General features: G+C 38.0%; 1 protein-coding gene across 1 annotated transcript in view; it reads right to left on the reverse strand.

Moving 5' to 3' along the window:
• The window catches only part of COL5A2 (collagen type V alpha 2 chain), a 96,993-nt gene that overhangs the window by 14,115 nt on the left and 66,161 nt on the right, over nt 1–16,717 (reverse strand). Inside the window, exons 15-37 of the mRNA XM_058028291.1 lie at nt 16,113–16,157; nt 15,107–15,160; nt 14,195–14,239; nt 11,848–11,901; nt 9,875–9,973; nt 9,375–9,419; nt 9,173–9,271; nt 8,732–8,785; nt 8,110–8,217; nt 7,553–7,606; nt 6,744–6,842; nt 6,026–6,079; nt 5,396–5,494; nt 5,247–5,300; nt 5,095–5,148; nt 4,542–4,595; nt 3,934–3,987; nt 3,555–3,599; nt 3,017–3,115; nt 2,148–2,255; nt 1,972–2,025; nt 459–512; nt 284–337 (exon numbers count right to left, since the gene is read on the reverse strand). Coding sequence (XP_057884274.1) covers nt 284–337; nt 459–512; nt 1,972–2,025; nt 2,148–2,255; nt 3,017–3,115; nt 3,555–3,599; nt 3,934–3,987; nt 4,542–4,595; nt 5,095–5,148; nt 5,247–5,300; nt 5,396–5,494; nt 6,026–6,079; nt 6,744–6,842; nt 7,553–7,606; nt 8,110–8,217; nt 8,732–8,785; nt 9,173–9,271; nt 9,375–9,419; nt 9,875–9,973; nt 11,848–11,901; nt 14,195–14,239; nt 15,107–15,160; nt 16,113–16,157 — 1,539 coding nt within the window. The remainder of the gene's footprint in view (nt 1–283; nt 338–458; nt 513–1,971; nt 2,026–2,147; nt 2,256–3,016; nt 3,116–3,554; nt 3,600–3,933; nt 3,988–4,541; nt 4,596–5,094; nt 5,149–5,246; nt 5,301–5,395; nt 5,495–6,025; nt 6,080–6,743; nt 6,843–7,552; nt 7,607–8,109; nt 8,218–8,731; nt 8,786–9,172; nt 9,272–9,374; nt 9,420–9,874; nt 9,974–11,847; nt 11,902–14,194; nt 14,240–15,106; nt 15,161–16,112; nt 16,158–16,717) is intronic.

The raw sequence follows: 16,717 nt of genomic DNA on the forward strand, positions 1-16,717 counted from the left end.
TAAAAACATTGACACAATTACAAGTGGTGGCATCGTTTCAGGAGTGAGGTAAGTGAGGGTGACTCTATAAAGTTTGCCCTAAAACAAGTGTAGGTCACAGGAAGAAAATCTGGTAATACTTTTGCAAGTGCACAGCAACAAGTCAGAACTTCACACTTGGCTACAGAGAAAGGGAAAGAAAAAGGGGAAAATATATCAGCAAATAAGAAAAATGCCTGGAGTTTGGATCAGCATTAGGTATTGTTAACTTATACCAGACCAAAAAAAAATTATGTTTACTCACAGGGTTTCCACGGGAACCAGGAGGACCAACTAGACCTCGAGGACCTGGTTCACCCTTAAAATAAAATAAAAGAATTTTATTTCCCAAGTAACTAACTTGTTTGGTCATTAAAATGCTAATGAAGTCTGATAATATTAAGGAACTTCAGTAGAGAAAGGAATAAAAATCTGTTTACCTTTTCACCAGTGGGACCTGCTGGACCCATTGGGCCTATTGGACCAGGGAGACCCTTTTGAACAAATTAAGATGAAAGTAAGTTAGAAAAGTGATGCTCCAAAAAAGACAGTTTAAAACTCCTCATATATTACCATTCCCTTTTTCATTCCTTTGAATTCTACTTTATCTCTGGAAACATCTTTAATCTTCTTTATCTAAAATTAACTTGCATTTTCTCTCCTAACGACCAAACTCCCCACAAAAGATCTGCTTTCCTTCATTCCCTATTTCTTCTCTAAGTTCACCATCTGCTTTATGCAGTATTCATGAATAAGGCCAATAATACAAAAAAACCCAAAAGTCCCAGCTTTATTTTATTCTCTCAAAAAGGAATCAAGTCTTTTTTTCCCACCTGCAGTGTTCGGTTTCTTTTATGTTAGTATTTCACTTCTTAAATTAAAGTATCCATCACTTTTTCTGAAGATTCATTTTAATCTTACAAACTATGCAAAAATGTTCTTTATCTCTTCATAAGGCAGGCAAATATGTTGCAAACTCTCCTTCCAAACCCACCAACTCCACATAAAGATCCTTCAGCTCACCATTACTTCACCTGTTCATTAACTACCATAAGCTCTAAATATCCCTTACAATCACTAAGAACTGCTCTGTATCTTTGGATAATGTTTGATTTAGATAACCAGTTCCAGCTCACACTTGATAACTTTATTAGAGCTTCTGTATAATAGAGTTTCTCAAAAATAAATTTCCTCTTTAACAATAAATGTAGTCTAGACAGGATCCTTGTATTTTGACTGTACCTCAGATTTCCAAATGCTTAGCAGCTAGTACTCCAACTGGTTTGCACAACTCAAGAACCTCAGATACATTCTCAATTCATGTAAAAAGTAACTCAAATAACTTCTGGGAAGGAAAAATGGTCAGTCCACACAAAGAAAACCAGTGCAACTGAGATTATTGGACAGTTGGTCTGTGCAGCAGAGTGTGTGCAATGTGTCTTGAACACAGCTTGAGCAGACTAGAGACCTTATTAATGCAATGGAGATTCAAAACTTTCTAAAAGTGCCAGCAACTTTCTGCTTATGTGAAGTTTAGTACATTGACAGGAATTTTCACCTGTGAAATTTAGGACAGATTGTAGGCAACTCGATGGAGACAACGAGGAGGAGTCTTAGTCCAAAACTGAGATCTGGAAGATCTGTCTGCTCATTTGTTCATATTTTTTACTAGAGTCAACTTAGACGAATCCCAAATCAACTGTGAATCCTTTCCATTGAGCTCTTAACTTGCATTACTGATGATACCAAATAGGGGCTTGGAACACAGAGACCACAAAACGTTTTGCACAGCAGTCTTGAAAAACTTGAAGATTTGGAGGGTGAGGTAATGACTGTAAATGTATGACATAACATAACACTGCATAGTGTTTAACTCCACAAGCTGAGTCCCCTAGCACAGTAAACAAACAGTGTGTGAAGAGTAGGTCTAAAAGGAAGGACAGATTTACTTACTCTTGCCCCATCGTTGCCAGCTGTACCTTCAGCACCTTTCTCACCTACGCCACCCTATGGAAAACACCCAGAAAGTCCCAGTTATGGCATGGAATGCTGTGCAGGTCATTCCCTGGAACAACTGCAGTGTTAAGGGACAGGTCATGCTACTCAGGAGGACAGCAATGAACACTTACTCTATCACCCTTAGGGCCAGGTGTTCCAGCAATCCCTCTCTCTCCAGGCATGCCCTGAAGGCCTGGTGGTCCTGGATCTCCAGGTGTCCCACTAGGGCCTGGGCTTCCCTGGAACAAAAGACAAGTTGTTGCCTCTTCATCTGAGAAGCATCTTTGTCTCCAGGCTGCAGAACATGTTGTGCCTGTGTTGAAGTCTCTGAGGTACAGTTTTAAGTAATAATTTTATCTGAAATTTGGACTTTATTCACATCCAAATACTTTTCTTTTCCCATTGTGTTACTCAGGAAGTCCAACTGTAATACCGTAGTTCTTCCAAATACATTAATATTTAATCCGTGCATACTGGAGATGAAAACAGACAAAAAGAGAAGCTTGAGCATCTTTCTGCCTTGACCTTGATGTCACATAGGTTTAGTATAGAAACTAGGTACAGGGAGAAGTTGCCAGGGGCAGAGATGCTCGTGTCTGTTACAGGTCTCACATAACTAGAGGCACTCCCTGCTTGACCTGACTTTGCCGGCCTAGTTACATCCACAGCAGGTACATGCATGCAGCCATGAAGCTTTCAGCATTTCCTTTTAACTGCTTAGCCCTGCCAAGTGTCTTTGTGTAAATTAGCATGGCTCTTACAACATTGCTAGAAGGTTTTCTGCAGCCCAGAAATGGCTTTGCCCAGTTCTACAGTACCCAATTCTCAACATTTAAGTATGTTGCCAGTCTTTAATATTGTTATAACTGGAATTGTGTGTCCTTCCTTATGCAACGGAGATGCCTTTATATTTATAATTAAAAATCTCTCTTATGTTCATGCAAATGATCAAAATTATACATCACATCACTGCAGCAATGCAAATCTCTACTCAGTTTACCTTTGGGCCATCAGGACCATGGCCTCCAGCCATCCCCTTTTCACCCTGGAGACCTGAGGCACCTGGTTCTCCCCTTTCCCCTGGATTGCCACGTTCTCCCTACAAAATGGAAGATTGTAATTTATTTACAAGGCAGGGTAGAATTCTGGTAGACAAAATCCTAAATACACCAAAAGTGCAGCAGAGCCTGTGAAAAAATTCTAGAAGAACTGATTAAATAATAACTAGCTTTATGCTTTTGCTGTTAGAGGTGGGGGAAATATGTTGTTCAGCAAACTAAAAACTCTCAATTCACAGCATGAACCAAATCATCTAGCAGGTAGTAGTCAACACCACTTCAGGAGCTACAAAATCATTAAAGGTGGTAGATTTTACAGAAACTATCTTAAAACATATCCATATTTAAAACCATTTTGTTCATTTTGTTGGTGGGGGAAAAGGTCAAATACTGACTTTAGCTGTTAAAGTCTATGGCATGCATCAACTTCCAACCTCAGAGAGCTGTTATGAATATTAAACTCTAAAAGAAAACACTTACCCTGGGGCCCAATGGACCAACAGCTCCAGGATCTCCAGGCACGCCCTAAAAACAAAATTCACCATTAGAATGAAATCATTATTCATAACTTTATAGTTATGAATATTAGAGACAAATATTTTTATTTCCAAAGTACTGTGAATGTAGATGGCCAGTTCTAAATCCTATCTGTCAATGACAAGAGGTGATAGTCCAGCTCAGTCCAAGAACACAGATTCTCATAATTATTTTATGGCAAAACAGTTCTTAGACAGCTTGCAGACTACATCAATCAGTAAGTATTTTGAAACAGAATGGGAAATTCAATTATAGAGAGAAAAAAACATAAAACTACTTTCTAAATTGTATTTTTTTTAATGTTATGTTACACATACATTACCTGATCACCTGGTTTTCCTCCCTCACCTGGAGGACCTGGTGGCCCAGGCAAGCCCTGTAAAAAGTAAATAAAATGGTCACTAATATGATAGAAAGTTATGTAAATCCAGACTTAACTAGGACACCAAGATCATGAATGATGCAGTACACTCAGTACAAGAGCACACTCTCAGAGACTCCCAAAGGAAAGAGTTACATGAATATTGCACCAAAAAGTTTCCCCCTCTCCAAAGCAGATACCAGCCCTTCCTTAACATTGGCAGGACATCTCAGCCCTAGAAATAAAGTTCTCTATAAACAGATATTGATTTAATTAAAACTTCATTATCAAGACAATTATTTTGCTACATATTTGGAACTTTTTTGGAAAATCTTCAAATTAAAACTGATTGGCATCAAAGGTCCTCTCAAGGGATTCAGAGCTGGTGTTTAAGCCTTTGCCAGTTTGGTTTAGTGCACAGCTGATATGAAATTATGGATCATTAATTATTCTGAATCTCCTTGCCTTAGTTCTGAAGTTATATTATGCATAATTTGATTGAATTTCTCCAATTTAAGTTGATAAAGACATGGCTGTTTATTTTTTAATTTTTAAAAAAAGACACATACCTGAAACCCTGTAGGACCTGGAGGGCCTTGTTCTCCTCTTTCTCCTGCCAGACCCTACACAAAAGGAAGTAATAAGTAAACAGAAAAGGAATATAGGCAGGCTCCACAATTTTTTCTTTTCTCTGAATATGCATATTTTCAATTATGTATTTATTCACTATACATTTTTACTTATCCCAGGACAAGATAGCCTATCTAAAAGATGTAACAAGATGTGTATAATTTCTTTCAAAACCTTCCCCTAAAGGTTCTCTGGTAAAAGGAAAATATTCAGTTCCATTAAAACCAAGAAAGATGTGAAAATTAACTATGATAATTTTTTACTCCTTGCACTATTTTTGCAAAGGTTAGTAAAAGCAATTAGACTACTAATATATATATTTTAATACAAAGCTGGCAATTTTTCTAAGACAACTTTTCTTTAAATGTTCTTGGAATTTTTTGCTTGGAATCAGCAACTGGCATGAAGATTGATAAGAATAGAAGTCAAAAGAGGAGTGAGTAAATAGAGTACCAGGCAGGCAGGCAGGCAGAGAGGTAAAAACTGACTTACTGGTGGGCCAACAGGACCAGAAGGGCCAACTTCACCATCTTTGCCAGGGGCTCCCTACATTAAAATGACAGGGGAAGAAATCTTGTGTAGTGAACACACATAACAGAAAAGCACCATTTTCCATAACCACTGCAAATAACAGCCACACTCACTCTCTGTCCTGGGACTCCTGCATTGCCTGCTTCTCCAGGCTTTCCAGGATCACCCTAAATTGCAGAAATAAAAATGACCAGGTTTAGATATTTTTCACCCATAAAATATACAGAAATGGTTCAAGTCAAAAAGGGATTGCCATACTCACACTACTACCCTTGGGCCCAGGAAGGCCCATGCTGCCTGGCTGGCCTCTGATTCCTATGGAACCTCCTGGGCCTGGACGTCCATCTTCCCCAGGAGCACCCTGCAGAGATAAAGCATTTTCCACATTAAATTCTAAATATATTTATTCATATTTATTCATATGAATTTATTAATCCCAAGAAAATGCTTGTATATATAAAGAAAATAACATTAACCTGGCTTGGGTCTTCACTTATCAGTCAAAATGTCTTTACAGCAGACACAGCAATAGCCATACTGCTGGATTTAACCAAATGCTATGCAATTACTAGAACTGAATCATGTAAAAAATAATTTACTGTGTCCATGCATCAACTAGGAAAATATGTCCAAAGCCTCAACTAGGAAAATATTTAGTTCAAACATTTAACAATGATGGAGCAGCAGGTAAGCAAGAGACACTGTGATACAGACAAAACTAAACAAATGTTATTGGTACTAATTTTGAAGTTAGGAATGTAAAATGAACTATCAAAAGAGAAGAATAGCCTTAATAAATAAAGAAAACTCAGGTTAATAAAGGCAATTTCAGTGAGGTAGGACCTTTGAATTACTGTGACATAAACTGAAAAGACTAATTTTTGTCACTTACCAAGGGGCCAAGTTTTCCTTCAGGGCCTTGAACACCTGGATTTCCTGTCAAACCCTAAAAGCAGGAACAGTATTCATGTTAGGGTTTGGTCTATAATTCTATAACAATCAAGAAACATTAAAAAATCCCAAAAAAATGCTTGATTACTGCTATAGCACAAACTTCTACATGTTAAAGGTCTTAATTTTTTATTCACTTTTCAGTTTCATCTCTCACTGTCTTTGATTTTTCTTCTTCCTATTCTTTCTTGCTTTACACCTCTTAAGCTTCTCACAGGCTCATCTTTATTTCTGCCATGAACTATATCACATTTTACTGCTCCCTTTATCCCCTTTTTCTGATATTTTGAATTTTCCTCCAAAAATTTTCCTGGTAAAAAAATCTCTAGGTGATATGTACCACTCAATCTTCCATGTTATCAATCAACAATTTAATGAAGGTTGGCCTTCAATCCATGTTACCTGTAGCAACTGTGCTTTACAAACACATGTCCTTCACTTGCATCAGCTGTTCTCAATCAGGGCTATTTCTCCTTTATTCTAAGACAAAACCTGTGTTTCTCACCATCAGCAGGAAATAAAGACAGGTCTTTTTGCCTTTAGCCCCACTGAAACTAGTCTGCCCTTGCAGAACAGCTTCTGAATTCCCCAGCATTCACTGCTGCCTTTGGAAAATGACAGGTACCACAGTTTATAGGGTACTGCTAGAAGTCCCTTACCCTTGCACCTGGAAGGCCAGGCTCACCAGGACGTCCAGGATCTCCCTGACCTCCTTTAGGTCCAGAAGATCCTGCTGGACCACGCTCTCCTTGGGCTCCCTAGAAAGACACAATTGAGCTACTAGTTAACATCTAGAGCAGTGACAGAGCAGCAGGTGAAATAAAACATTATCTTCTATTAAGGACCTATTTTTACAAACAAAGTTACAAATCATTAATATTTTTACTATTATTAGTTTTCTAATTATTATCTTTTCTCCCCAAAATTATTATTTAAAAGATTCTCCTCCTTCAAGCAAGTTTATATAAGCATTTTAGAATCCCTATATTTTTACTAAGAAGGTAGGAATTTACAGAAGTACTAGTCAAATGCCAGTGTGAGTCATTTCCTTGGAAGTGTAAGAGCAGTTAGGAAAGCCAGATAAACCCATCTTTTTAAGGGCAAAGTCTAGAAAATCACACCACACAGAAAGAATAGGCAATTTTTCACAGAGCCCCCTCCTACACAGTAACACATAAAGCAATATAGGAGTAGAACAGGTCAATCCTTTATTGTGCACATTTCAAAACAAGGGAGCTTTAAGCCAGGGACAAGCAAGCACAGCTGAACATCATGAGAACTGAAAGTGACTTTTCCCGAAAAATTTTTGTCTCAAAACATTCAGATCCCCTTTTAGCATTTGTAAATTGGATCTGCCTGTTTGCCCAGAAGCAGACATTTTTAATGGAACACTTCCTTTTTACATATCTGGATGTATGAAGATTTAACAAACTCCACAGTAAAATATGGACACTTATATTTAATTTACCTTTGGTCCAGGCAAGCCATCAGAACCTGGGAAACCACGGTTTCCAGGAGCACCCTAGGAAAAGCAGTAGGTATGAGACAATTATCTTAATTTTTATATAGGTTATTACAAATAAAGGACCAGATTTGTGGATTGAAGATTCAGTTCATTTCCTTACAATTTTCTTACTTCAGTACTTTAACTTGGGGAGCGAGGGATGAGTTTATGGCTTAAGACTGGTAAAAATATCAGTGTCTCATTCTTGCACGCTGGACAGCTCCTTCTGTGTGAACAGCCTCATTGAAAGCAAAGAAGGGCAGTTGTGCAGGTGTAGGAAAAATTCTGCAATGAACTTGTCCTATCTCCATCCTTTCTCCTACTATACTACCCTAGGCACTGAATCTCCACATTAAAGTATTCAGTGTAAAAAAAAACAATACACAGTAGTAACTACTGCTAGAAAAATAAGGTTTGACTACACCCACAATCTAGCTGTAAGAACATCCATGAGGAGGTCAAAAGGTTTTTCAGCTTAGCAGTGCATCTCTTAAGACATATTATTCCTGTAGATTTCTTACCCTCTCTCCAACAGGACCTGGTGGACCTACTGACCCTGGATCACCTCGAGGACCTCTTTTCCCTTCTTCACCTATGGGGCCAATAGGACCCTGGGGACCTTGTGGGCCCTAGTGAGAATAAAATGTTATTTTAAAAAACATTGTTAAGCTCACCATTTCTCAGGCATATTGAAACAGACTGTCTTCTGGACACTATAAACATTTTTCCAAATAAAGGAGAAGAAAACAGTTAGGTCTTGGACCAGTTAAAAATAACAGCTTTTCAGCATCTGCTTTTCTCTTTTACAATGTTTATAAGCTAATAAGCTGTAATTCTGCAGATGGGCTGGACACTGCTTGTTATAACCACCCACAATAATTTGTATTTTGTCAAGCTGCAAAGGAGTCAAAATTCAGTGAGACTAATAGAAATTTTCAAAGGAGAAGACAGTGGTAAAGAAACTATTACTTCACCTCTATATTTTTGTCAGATAATACATGACTATTAAACTGGTGAAAAAGAAAAGCTGAAGATTGGTTGATAAACCAAGTCAAACTCTGCAGAGTTGGTTTTCTCCCAAAAATTACATAGTTATAAGCCTCTGTGTTTCCTCTTCATCTTAAAAAGCATATGGAGACTTACAGGTTCACCTTTGGGTCCTGCTTCTCCCTTGAAACCTGGGACACCAGGGTCTCCCTGAAAACAAACACATGAATAGCACCAGGAAAGTTAAAAGTCTGCATAAACCACTTCATCACTTTGTAGTATGCCATAAAACAAACATTTCCTAGTTTAGTGACTAATTATAGGCAGTATAATATGATGCTTATAATGGTTTGTCTTTACCATTATGGTTGTTTATTATTATGTTATCAATATAAAACTTAAATAAATCTCTTTTCCAAGGTTTATAAAGACACAATTCTTTTTCAAAGCAGTGGTATTTTGGATACACAGCAGATTGACAGGATCTGAGTATGCTACTGCTGTATTTAAGGAAGCCCACTGCTAATCCCTGCTTCAGTTCCATGGAGTGACACGTGCCAGGCACTACAATTCCCAAAGGGACAAAGACCCCGTTACCGGCTGGCCTCGAATCCCGGGGGGGCCAGTGCTGCCCTGTGGTCCTGGGGAACCAGGGGGGCCTGATAATCCAGGGGGGCCTCCAGTGCCTGGGGATCCCTACAAATACAAACAGGAAGCACAGTAAGGAAACACAACCAAAAGAAGGAAATAGAAGAAATTAACTTACACACTTTCTTCAACAGGAAATATGATTACTTACAGTAGGGCCCTTTGCACCAGGGGAACCATCTGTCCCTTCAGCACCCTAAAGATAAGGTACCAATCATTAGAAATCATTTTAATGAGATGGGCATCAATCACAAAAGGAGAAGATAGCTATTTTATCCGCTTTACAAGACCAGAAAATAAAGGCTATAAAATAAATGTAGCAACATACGCAAATGCTAAAAAGAGCAATAATGCATACAAGTTTATGTAATTTTTAATGCTGAAGATCTTATGTTGAAGCTTAAGTTTTAAATTCTTTGAGGATTGAGAGTGTATTGAGATTGTGCAACTTTCAGTTTTCCAACTTGTAATAAAACAACAAATAGGTATTGTCAATAAAAAAAGCACAAAACCAATGAATGAGACCTCTTTTCCTTGGGAAAAGGAAAAGAGGTCTCATTTGAGTAAAACTCTGTCAGGGCACTAAAAATCCCCATAAACAGGTGAACAGGCACAAGCTGACCCCTGAGGAACTCAATTCAATGCACTTACAGGAAGACCTTGTGACCCAGCTGGGCCCTGGGGACCCGTTTCACCTCTTTGTCCTTGAGGACCTTCAGGACCTCGAGGACCTGTTGGACCTGCTTCACCCTAGGATGCCACATGAGAAGACAACTTCAGATTATTTTGCTCTAAAATGCAACACTATAAAGTAATTCAAGAGGAATACTGAGCTTATAACAAGAAAACAATTAATGTTTCAAATAGTTTATTACCCTTAAAATGAAATTTTGCTTACCTAATTTTGCTTCTATTACTTCTAGGTGAATGAGAACATTAAAAGTATAGACAGGACTTTTTCTTAATATATACAAGACAAGGAAACTTTGCAGAAAAGCAGCACTATCCAGGAGTCCAAATAGGATCAAAAACAGGCCTGTCTCTCTAAAATCCCACTAAGTGTCCGTAATTTTACAAGTTTTTTCTACCTTCATTAACAGCAAGGCTGTTAAGATTTAGATATGGCAACATATCTGGGATTGGTTGATTTGGTTTGCTGTTTTTTTTCTTTTTTGCACAGTACAGATGAACTCACTGTTACAGAAACTACATTAAATATCTGTACATACATTAATACAATTAAATCCCTGTAAGATTAGACTGGATGATAAAAAATTCCTCCCAGCATCTTCTTTGAATTTTAATTTTATATAGGAAATATGCCTTTTGGAACTGATGCCTACTAATATCACATTGTCATAAAACAAGTCCACATCTTCGTTGTATAATCTGCTGAGCTTTTATGAGTTCAACTATTCCAATTTTACATCATCAGATGATCTAACTGAAGGTAGCTTCTCCTTTTCAAAAGCTCTAAGTGATTCATCATGTGACAGCTTTTTGAAACATTTCCTTAGGTAAAATCATGCTGAGCCATACTAAAACATTTTATGACATGCACTACAAGGGCTATCATTTAACTGTACATTCCTCTTGTCTAGACTGTGCTTTTTCTAAGAAAGGTTGGAGCAGTTGGAGCAGATGATTCTAGAGGTCCTATTCCAATCTGCTCTTCTATGACTCTATGATTAAGTTGATACTGTTATTAAGACTTGTTTCCAAACAGTGTCATGAATCTTGCCAGCTTCACAACAACACAAAAACATCTGCTGATCTTGGCTACCTGACCAATTGAGAGTTTCTTCTTGTATAACATTTTCTTATCATGTTTTAGGGTTTTAGGAGTGTAAAGGTACAAAGAGGAACAGCTGGAGGCAGGGCATGTATAAGAACTATAAGGAAGTGGTATGAGTTGTCTTTTCTGTCTCTGAAGACATTGACTCAAGGCTAAGAAGCAAAAAAAAAAAAAAAAAAAACAAAACCAAAAAAACAAAACAAAACAAAAAAAAAAACCACCAAAAAAAAAAACCAAAACAAAAAAACCCAAGACTTTCTTGCAAAGCAAGAGAGGGAAGTGCCACATAGAGAGTTTTTCATCTCACAGCCCAATCACTCCAAGCCACAAAGGTAGTACCTGAGTACCTGTAATTGGCTCTGTTGTGATGAACTTGATGAACTGCACATCTCTGTTGGGGTTCAGGCATTTCCCTCTTACCAGTCTAGACCATCCCAAAAAGTGTTCTTGGCCAAAACTAGAAGTTTCAGCACTAGAAGGTTCTGTCTCCATATTGTCTTCGACCTGTCCTCCCAACCTCACTTCTAGCAATGTATCTTGCTATTCTTTGAATATTCTGGACAAGATTCCTGAAGCACAGCATGGCAGTCATCTTATAATCACCCCTTGACATGCGCAAAAGGGAAAGCACAGTATCTTAACAGTGGTGAATTGCAATTGCTTCATTTGGCTTTGGGTTTTATCTTCTGTCTGAAGGTCTTGAGTAAGACTGATTTGACAACAGCTCCTGGGGATCTGTACCCATGTCAGCCTGAGCTCTGTGCAGTCTAGTACACATTTTTAGTTGTGTGTTGTTAGACATTTTAAAAAAACACTCATTTTTTTTTACCTTTATGCCAGGAATACCAGGAAAACCTGGAGATCCAGTTATACCAAGTGGTCCCTAGAAAAGACAGACACAAAGCTGTAATTCAGTGACTTAGATCACACAGATTAGTATCCTATCACTGGGTAAATGTGGGTCTAGAATTACCTGTACTTTTTAGTCATAAAACATTTGGTTATAACAAAACCAGAATAACTATAAATATCAGGTTTTTAAGAGATACATACACATTTTATGGAATTATGGTGCAGTTCTTTAATAATGTGTTTGCTGACTTCAGCAAAGCTACAGCTCTTGATTCACCTATTAATGCCTGAATTGCAATGTACACAATTCACGGTGAACAATTATAGTATTAAGATTCCTAAACTCACAGGCAAATCCACTTGAAAGCTGTAAAAAACAGACCTTGTATCAAAATTTCAGGGCTAGGGAGATAAAGATGTTTCCATTTCCATAATGTCTCTTGTGCTGTACAAGACATTCAAGAGAACTTTCTACTGTATTGCAAAGGCTTGGGAGGGCGGCACACAGTGGTTATCAATACTCACTGCAACACTGGTCCCAGATAATTCCTTTTTATCTTTTCCTGATTTTCTGTCTTTTTGTAAAATATGATTCATGCTGAGAAAAAATGTTGTACCTAATAAAGCTCTCCTGACAAACTTAATCAGAACAATCTGTCCCACTGAGCATTAATTACAGACAACATTTCTGCCGTGACCTTGCACTGGATTTCTACAGAACTGATGCAACAGCTCACCAAGTATATTTTTGAAAACCTATGTCCCAGTTTATTGGATCACAAATAAAGTCTGCCAAATCTCTCTCTTGTTGCAGGAAGAGTTCCAGGATTAAGCTGTACCACTGCACTGACCCAAATAACAACACATTTCAGTAACGCTTTCTCCAGTGAGAAACATGTGCATTCAGGACGAGTATCTCCCTTGTGACACTTGATGGGATTTTCCAAAAATATTAGCCAACCACTTATCATGTCCAGTGAAGCTGAGCTCACATTTTAAGCCAAAGAAAAATTACAAGCTTCATGTAAAACCTCACAGCTTGCCACCCAGCTTCCTTTAACTTTATAGTTTAAATACTGAAAAGAATATTTTCTATGTTTGAAAGGTTTTCCTAACAACTAATCTTTCCTTCATGATACACTAAATAATTGAGTTGTGTAGCTTTTAGGCACCTACACTCATCATTTGAGCTTCTATTACAGTTAATTATTTCTTCATGAAGTGTTTAATAAAACAGTCTGTTCATTAAGATGACACAGGTAAATGAAGTTTTCTCAGAACTTTGCCACAAGTAAATAAAGAGTATGCACAGAATGAAATTCTAACTGCAAGCAGGTGTGGTTTAGGGTTTTGAGGGGGTTTTTTTTGTGCAGTGCTTTTGGGATGTTTGTTGGTTTTTGGTTTTTTCTAAGCTGAACATCACAAAATGGTAAAGGCTGACTATATCAATGGGTAGAAGCTGTTATCCATAACCTACAAGTGATGCTTTCAGAAAAAAAAGCAAACATAAATACCACATTTTTAAAGTGGAAGTTGGCCTTGCACAAATAGTACAAAAACATCACCAGTTTTTCACATACAAAAGCAACGCAAAATTAGCTGTGTGTTAGAAACATCCCCCACTCATGTGAATTCACACAAATGTATTCTGCAAATGCAGAGAGATTGGGCTGTGGGATCAAAACCAGCATTGCTACACTGACAGTGTGAGTGTAAACAGCCATGTCTTCCTCTGCAGCCCTGCTGCCATGGTGGGAGAACTTCAACAGCCCTGCAAGCCAGGCTTTCTCAGCTTGGCAGACATTCAGACACAGGCCTCTGTCCTTCAGATCAAACAGTGACTGTCCTTAATTAAAAGACCCTTTTACACATCTGGTAATGGAACAATTGCAGGGAGCAAGTTGTGCTATCAGTGAGTGCCTTTCTTCTTGCTGACAACAAGCCTCATTTGCCAGCTTTGCAAGTGAAGGAAGATAAAATTCAATTATGAACCGCTTTATATTGCAGCGCATGCACTTGAGGCACTTTCCTCCCCACCATAGGGGCTCCATAAGAGCAGCAGAGCATTACCTCCCCAGGAGAGGCTATGGCCAGCTCCTCTGCAAATTAAAACCTTTAGATGAAGTAAACTACAGAGGAAAATTTTGCAGAGGGCAGCACTAAAACTAAAATGAGTAGAACAAGGAATCATTCTCGGATAATTAATTCCAGATGCACTTAACTGATACCAGCAACTGCCAACTTTTTTCTTTTTTTCTGGGAGTGTCAAAAGGCAAGTGGAAATACAGAGTGAAAAAGTGGTTGATTGAGAACCAATCACTTACCATTGGGCCTGGCTTCCCAGGCATACCATGCTGGCCACGTCCACCCTAGACAGGAAAATAAAAAACACAGAGCATTTGTAAGAACTCTACCTACTTTTTAATTATTTATTGTCAGCATTTGTGATAAAACGATATATACAAAGGTGATTGAAGAAATGATGGATTGCACATTCCTCCAAACACTGGCATGGAAAACTTCTGGAAGAAATTATGCTTCCATTTGAGTTAATGGATTTCTCTATTTTCAGAAAGGACAATATTTTGACAGTGTCATTGTATGGGGCACATGACACAAGTGGATCATATAAAAGTCATGGGGAGAAATGCCAGAAAAACAATACTTGACACTGGATGCAAAAGCAGCAAGATTAAAGTTCTAATTCAAATATGATATTATGTCAAGGATAATCTCTCTTTTTGCTGAAAATCAAAATATTTTAAAGAAGATAGCCTTATTATCTGAAATTAAATTTTTATATTTAATCTAAATAGAAATCTAAATTGAAAGACTTAATCTTAACTTTCATTTTAAACCTTTTTCCAGACAAAATGGAAACATTATTTCCCGTTCAGTAATTTTTGCTGAAAAGAATCTCTCACAAGAAATCCAACAGAAACATAGAAGACATTTTGGTATCCCAGAAAATCATGCTGTAAGGGTATCTGGACTCATGGGCAGCTCTGCTATGAGAAGTTACCATATAGTTACCACTCTCATTTTAAAACTGTTTTTAACTTTTAAATTTATGGTATAGATCTCACCCCACAAAACTGCTCAGCCTTAACTTTCTTAAGTGATGGCAGAGCTCACAACATCAGTGACTGGCAAGTCACATGAACTAACACTTTCAGGCTCAGGGATTTAAATTTAACTAGAGAAGAATTACAAGAGAGAAGGAAGATTCTACTTACAGGGGCACCCTGTGGTCCAATTCGTCCTCTTTCTCCTGGCATTCCCCTAGGTCCCTTGAAGAAAGAACAAAAAGTGCATTATTCAGGAGTCATCATGTCAGAATAAAAAAGGGTTGTTTTTTTTTACCCCTGCAGGAGTAACTTATCTTGTCCTATAGCAGAAAAGAAGTAGCAGCTCATAAAAATCCTTACAGCTTCACAGGCTTGCCCAGTGGAAATTTAATAAACTGTAATTTCTATTTTTCCCTTCCAACAGTATTTCCAGTTTTAAACACATTAGAATAAATTCTTTATATACTTACCAGTGACAATAATGTAACTTCTTTCACTAAATCTCATTCACAAATTAGATTCCACTTCAGGGATATTACATTCTACACACAACATAGTGCTTCACAGAGAAATTCCATTATCTGATATCAGAAAGAAGCTTTACTTCCAGGAGCACTGGTGAGAGTCAATTTTTGTCATGTAACACTACCCATGCATATTCAGTTGTCCAAAACCACATGTGAATGAAAATTATTCTAAAAAAAAGTTTCTCCATTTCACTTCCAGGTCATGCATACTTATCCTCACCATAACCTCCAAAATCCTCTGTCAATGGTTTTCTTAGCCAGTTCATTCCTGATCTAAATTACTCCAGTTCTACCTCAGAGCAACCCAAGCCAGTATTTCTCACGTTGAAGTCTCTCCATATGAGGCATCAACATGCAAAAGAAAACACTATCACCCTACACTTATGTGAGTTGGGAACCATCACCACACCTACAGCCAACTCTCTGCTGAACCTTCTGATTTACCATTATTACCTACGTCTGTGAATGGAGGGGAGGAACAGCGTACAGTGGACCAAATTCACTGTCAGAGTAGCAGAAACCAAGCCTTCATGAAGATAAAGTTCAGCTCCACAAGCTCAAATACAAGTATCAAAGCCCTGCAATTCCCACTGGCAGTAGTATTGACAATCACTTCTGCAACAAACACTTCTGCATGTGACACTCACTAGAGGACCTGTTGGACCCATGGCTCCCGTTGGTCCAGACTCTCCCTAGAAAAAGAAATGAAATTATTAGAGAAATGGGTTAAAGGATAATTGAGTCACATCTACCCCTGTCCTCTGTGCTTATGTTGGACCTCAGGGGCAGCTTTGCACAGGTACCTGTGTGCATCACACCTGGTAAGGACACTGCTCCCCATTCTGATGGAAATGCCATCTTTATGTGTTCTCAGTGTTTATGTGTTCTCTGCCAAAACTGCTGCTGTTGTTGCCTCCACAGAAAGTGGTAGGCAATCTTAGGAAAGAAGTCTTTTCTTACACAAACTCTCCTTAACTACTAATCTCACACTTAACTTTAGATTTTGGAAGATTCACTTCATTTACTACTTTTTAAATCTAAAGGAATAATTCTCTCCCACATTCAATTATCACCTATGCCAGGCCAAAAATGTTTCAGCATCAGAACTGATGAAAGTGAAATATCCTGAAAAAAGTGTTCTATTCTCCTTTAAAACATCTTTTAACCTATCTTGAAAGGACTGACTCCAGCTGGCTATCCTGCATTACCACTGCTTTGATCTGAAGTTGTAAGAGTGGTGCAGTGCCAATGG

The sequence above is a fragment of the Melospiza georgiana genome, chromosome 7, assembly GCF_028018845.1.
Source record: "Melospiza georgiana isolate bMelGeo1 chromosome 7, bMelGeo1.pri, whole genome shotgun sequence".
Taxonomy (NCBI): Eukaryota; Metazoa; Chordata; class Aves; order Passeriformes; family Passerellidae; genus Melospiza; species Melospiza georgiana.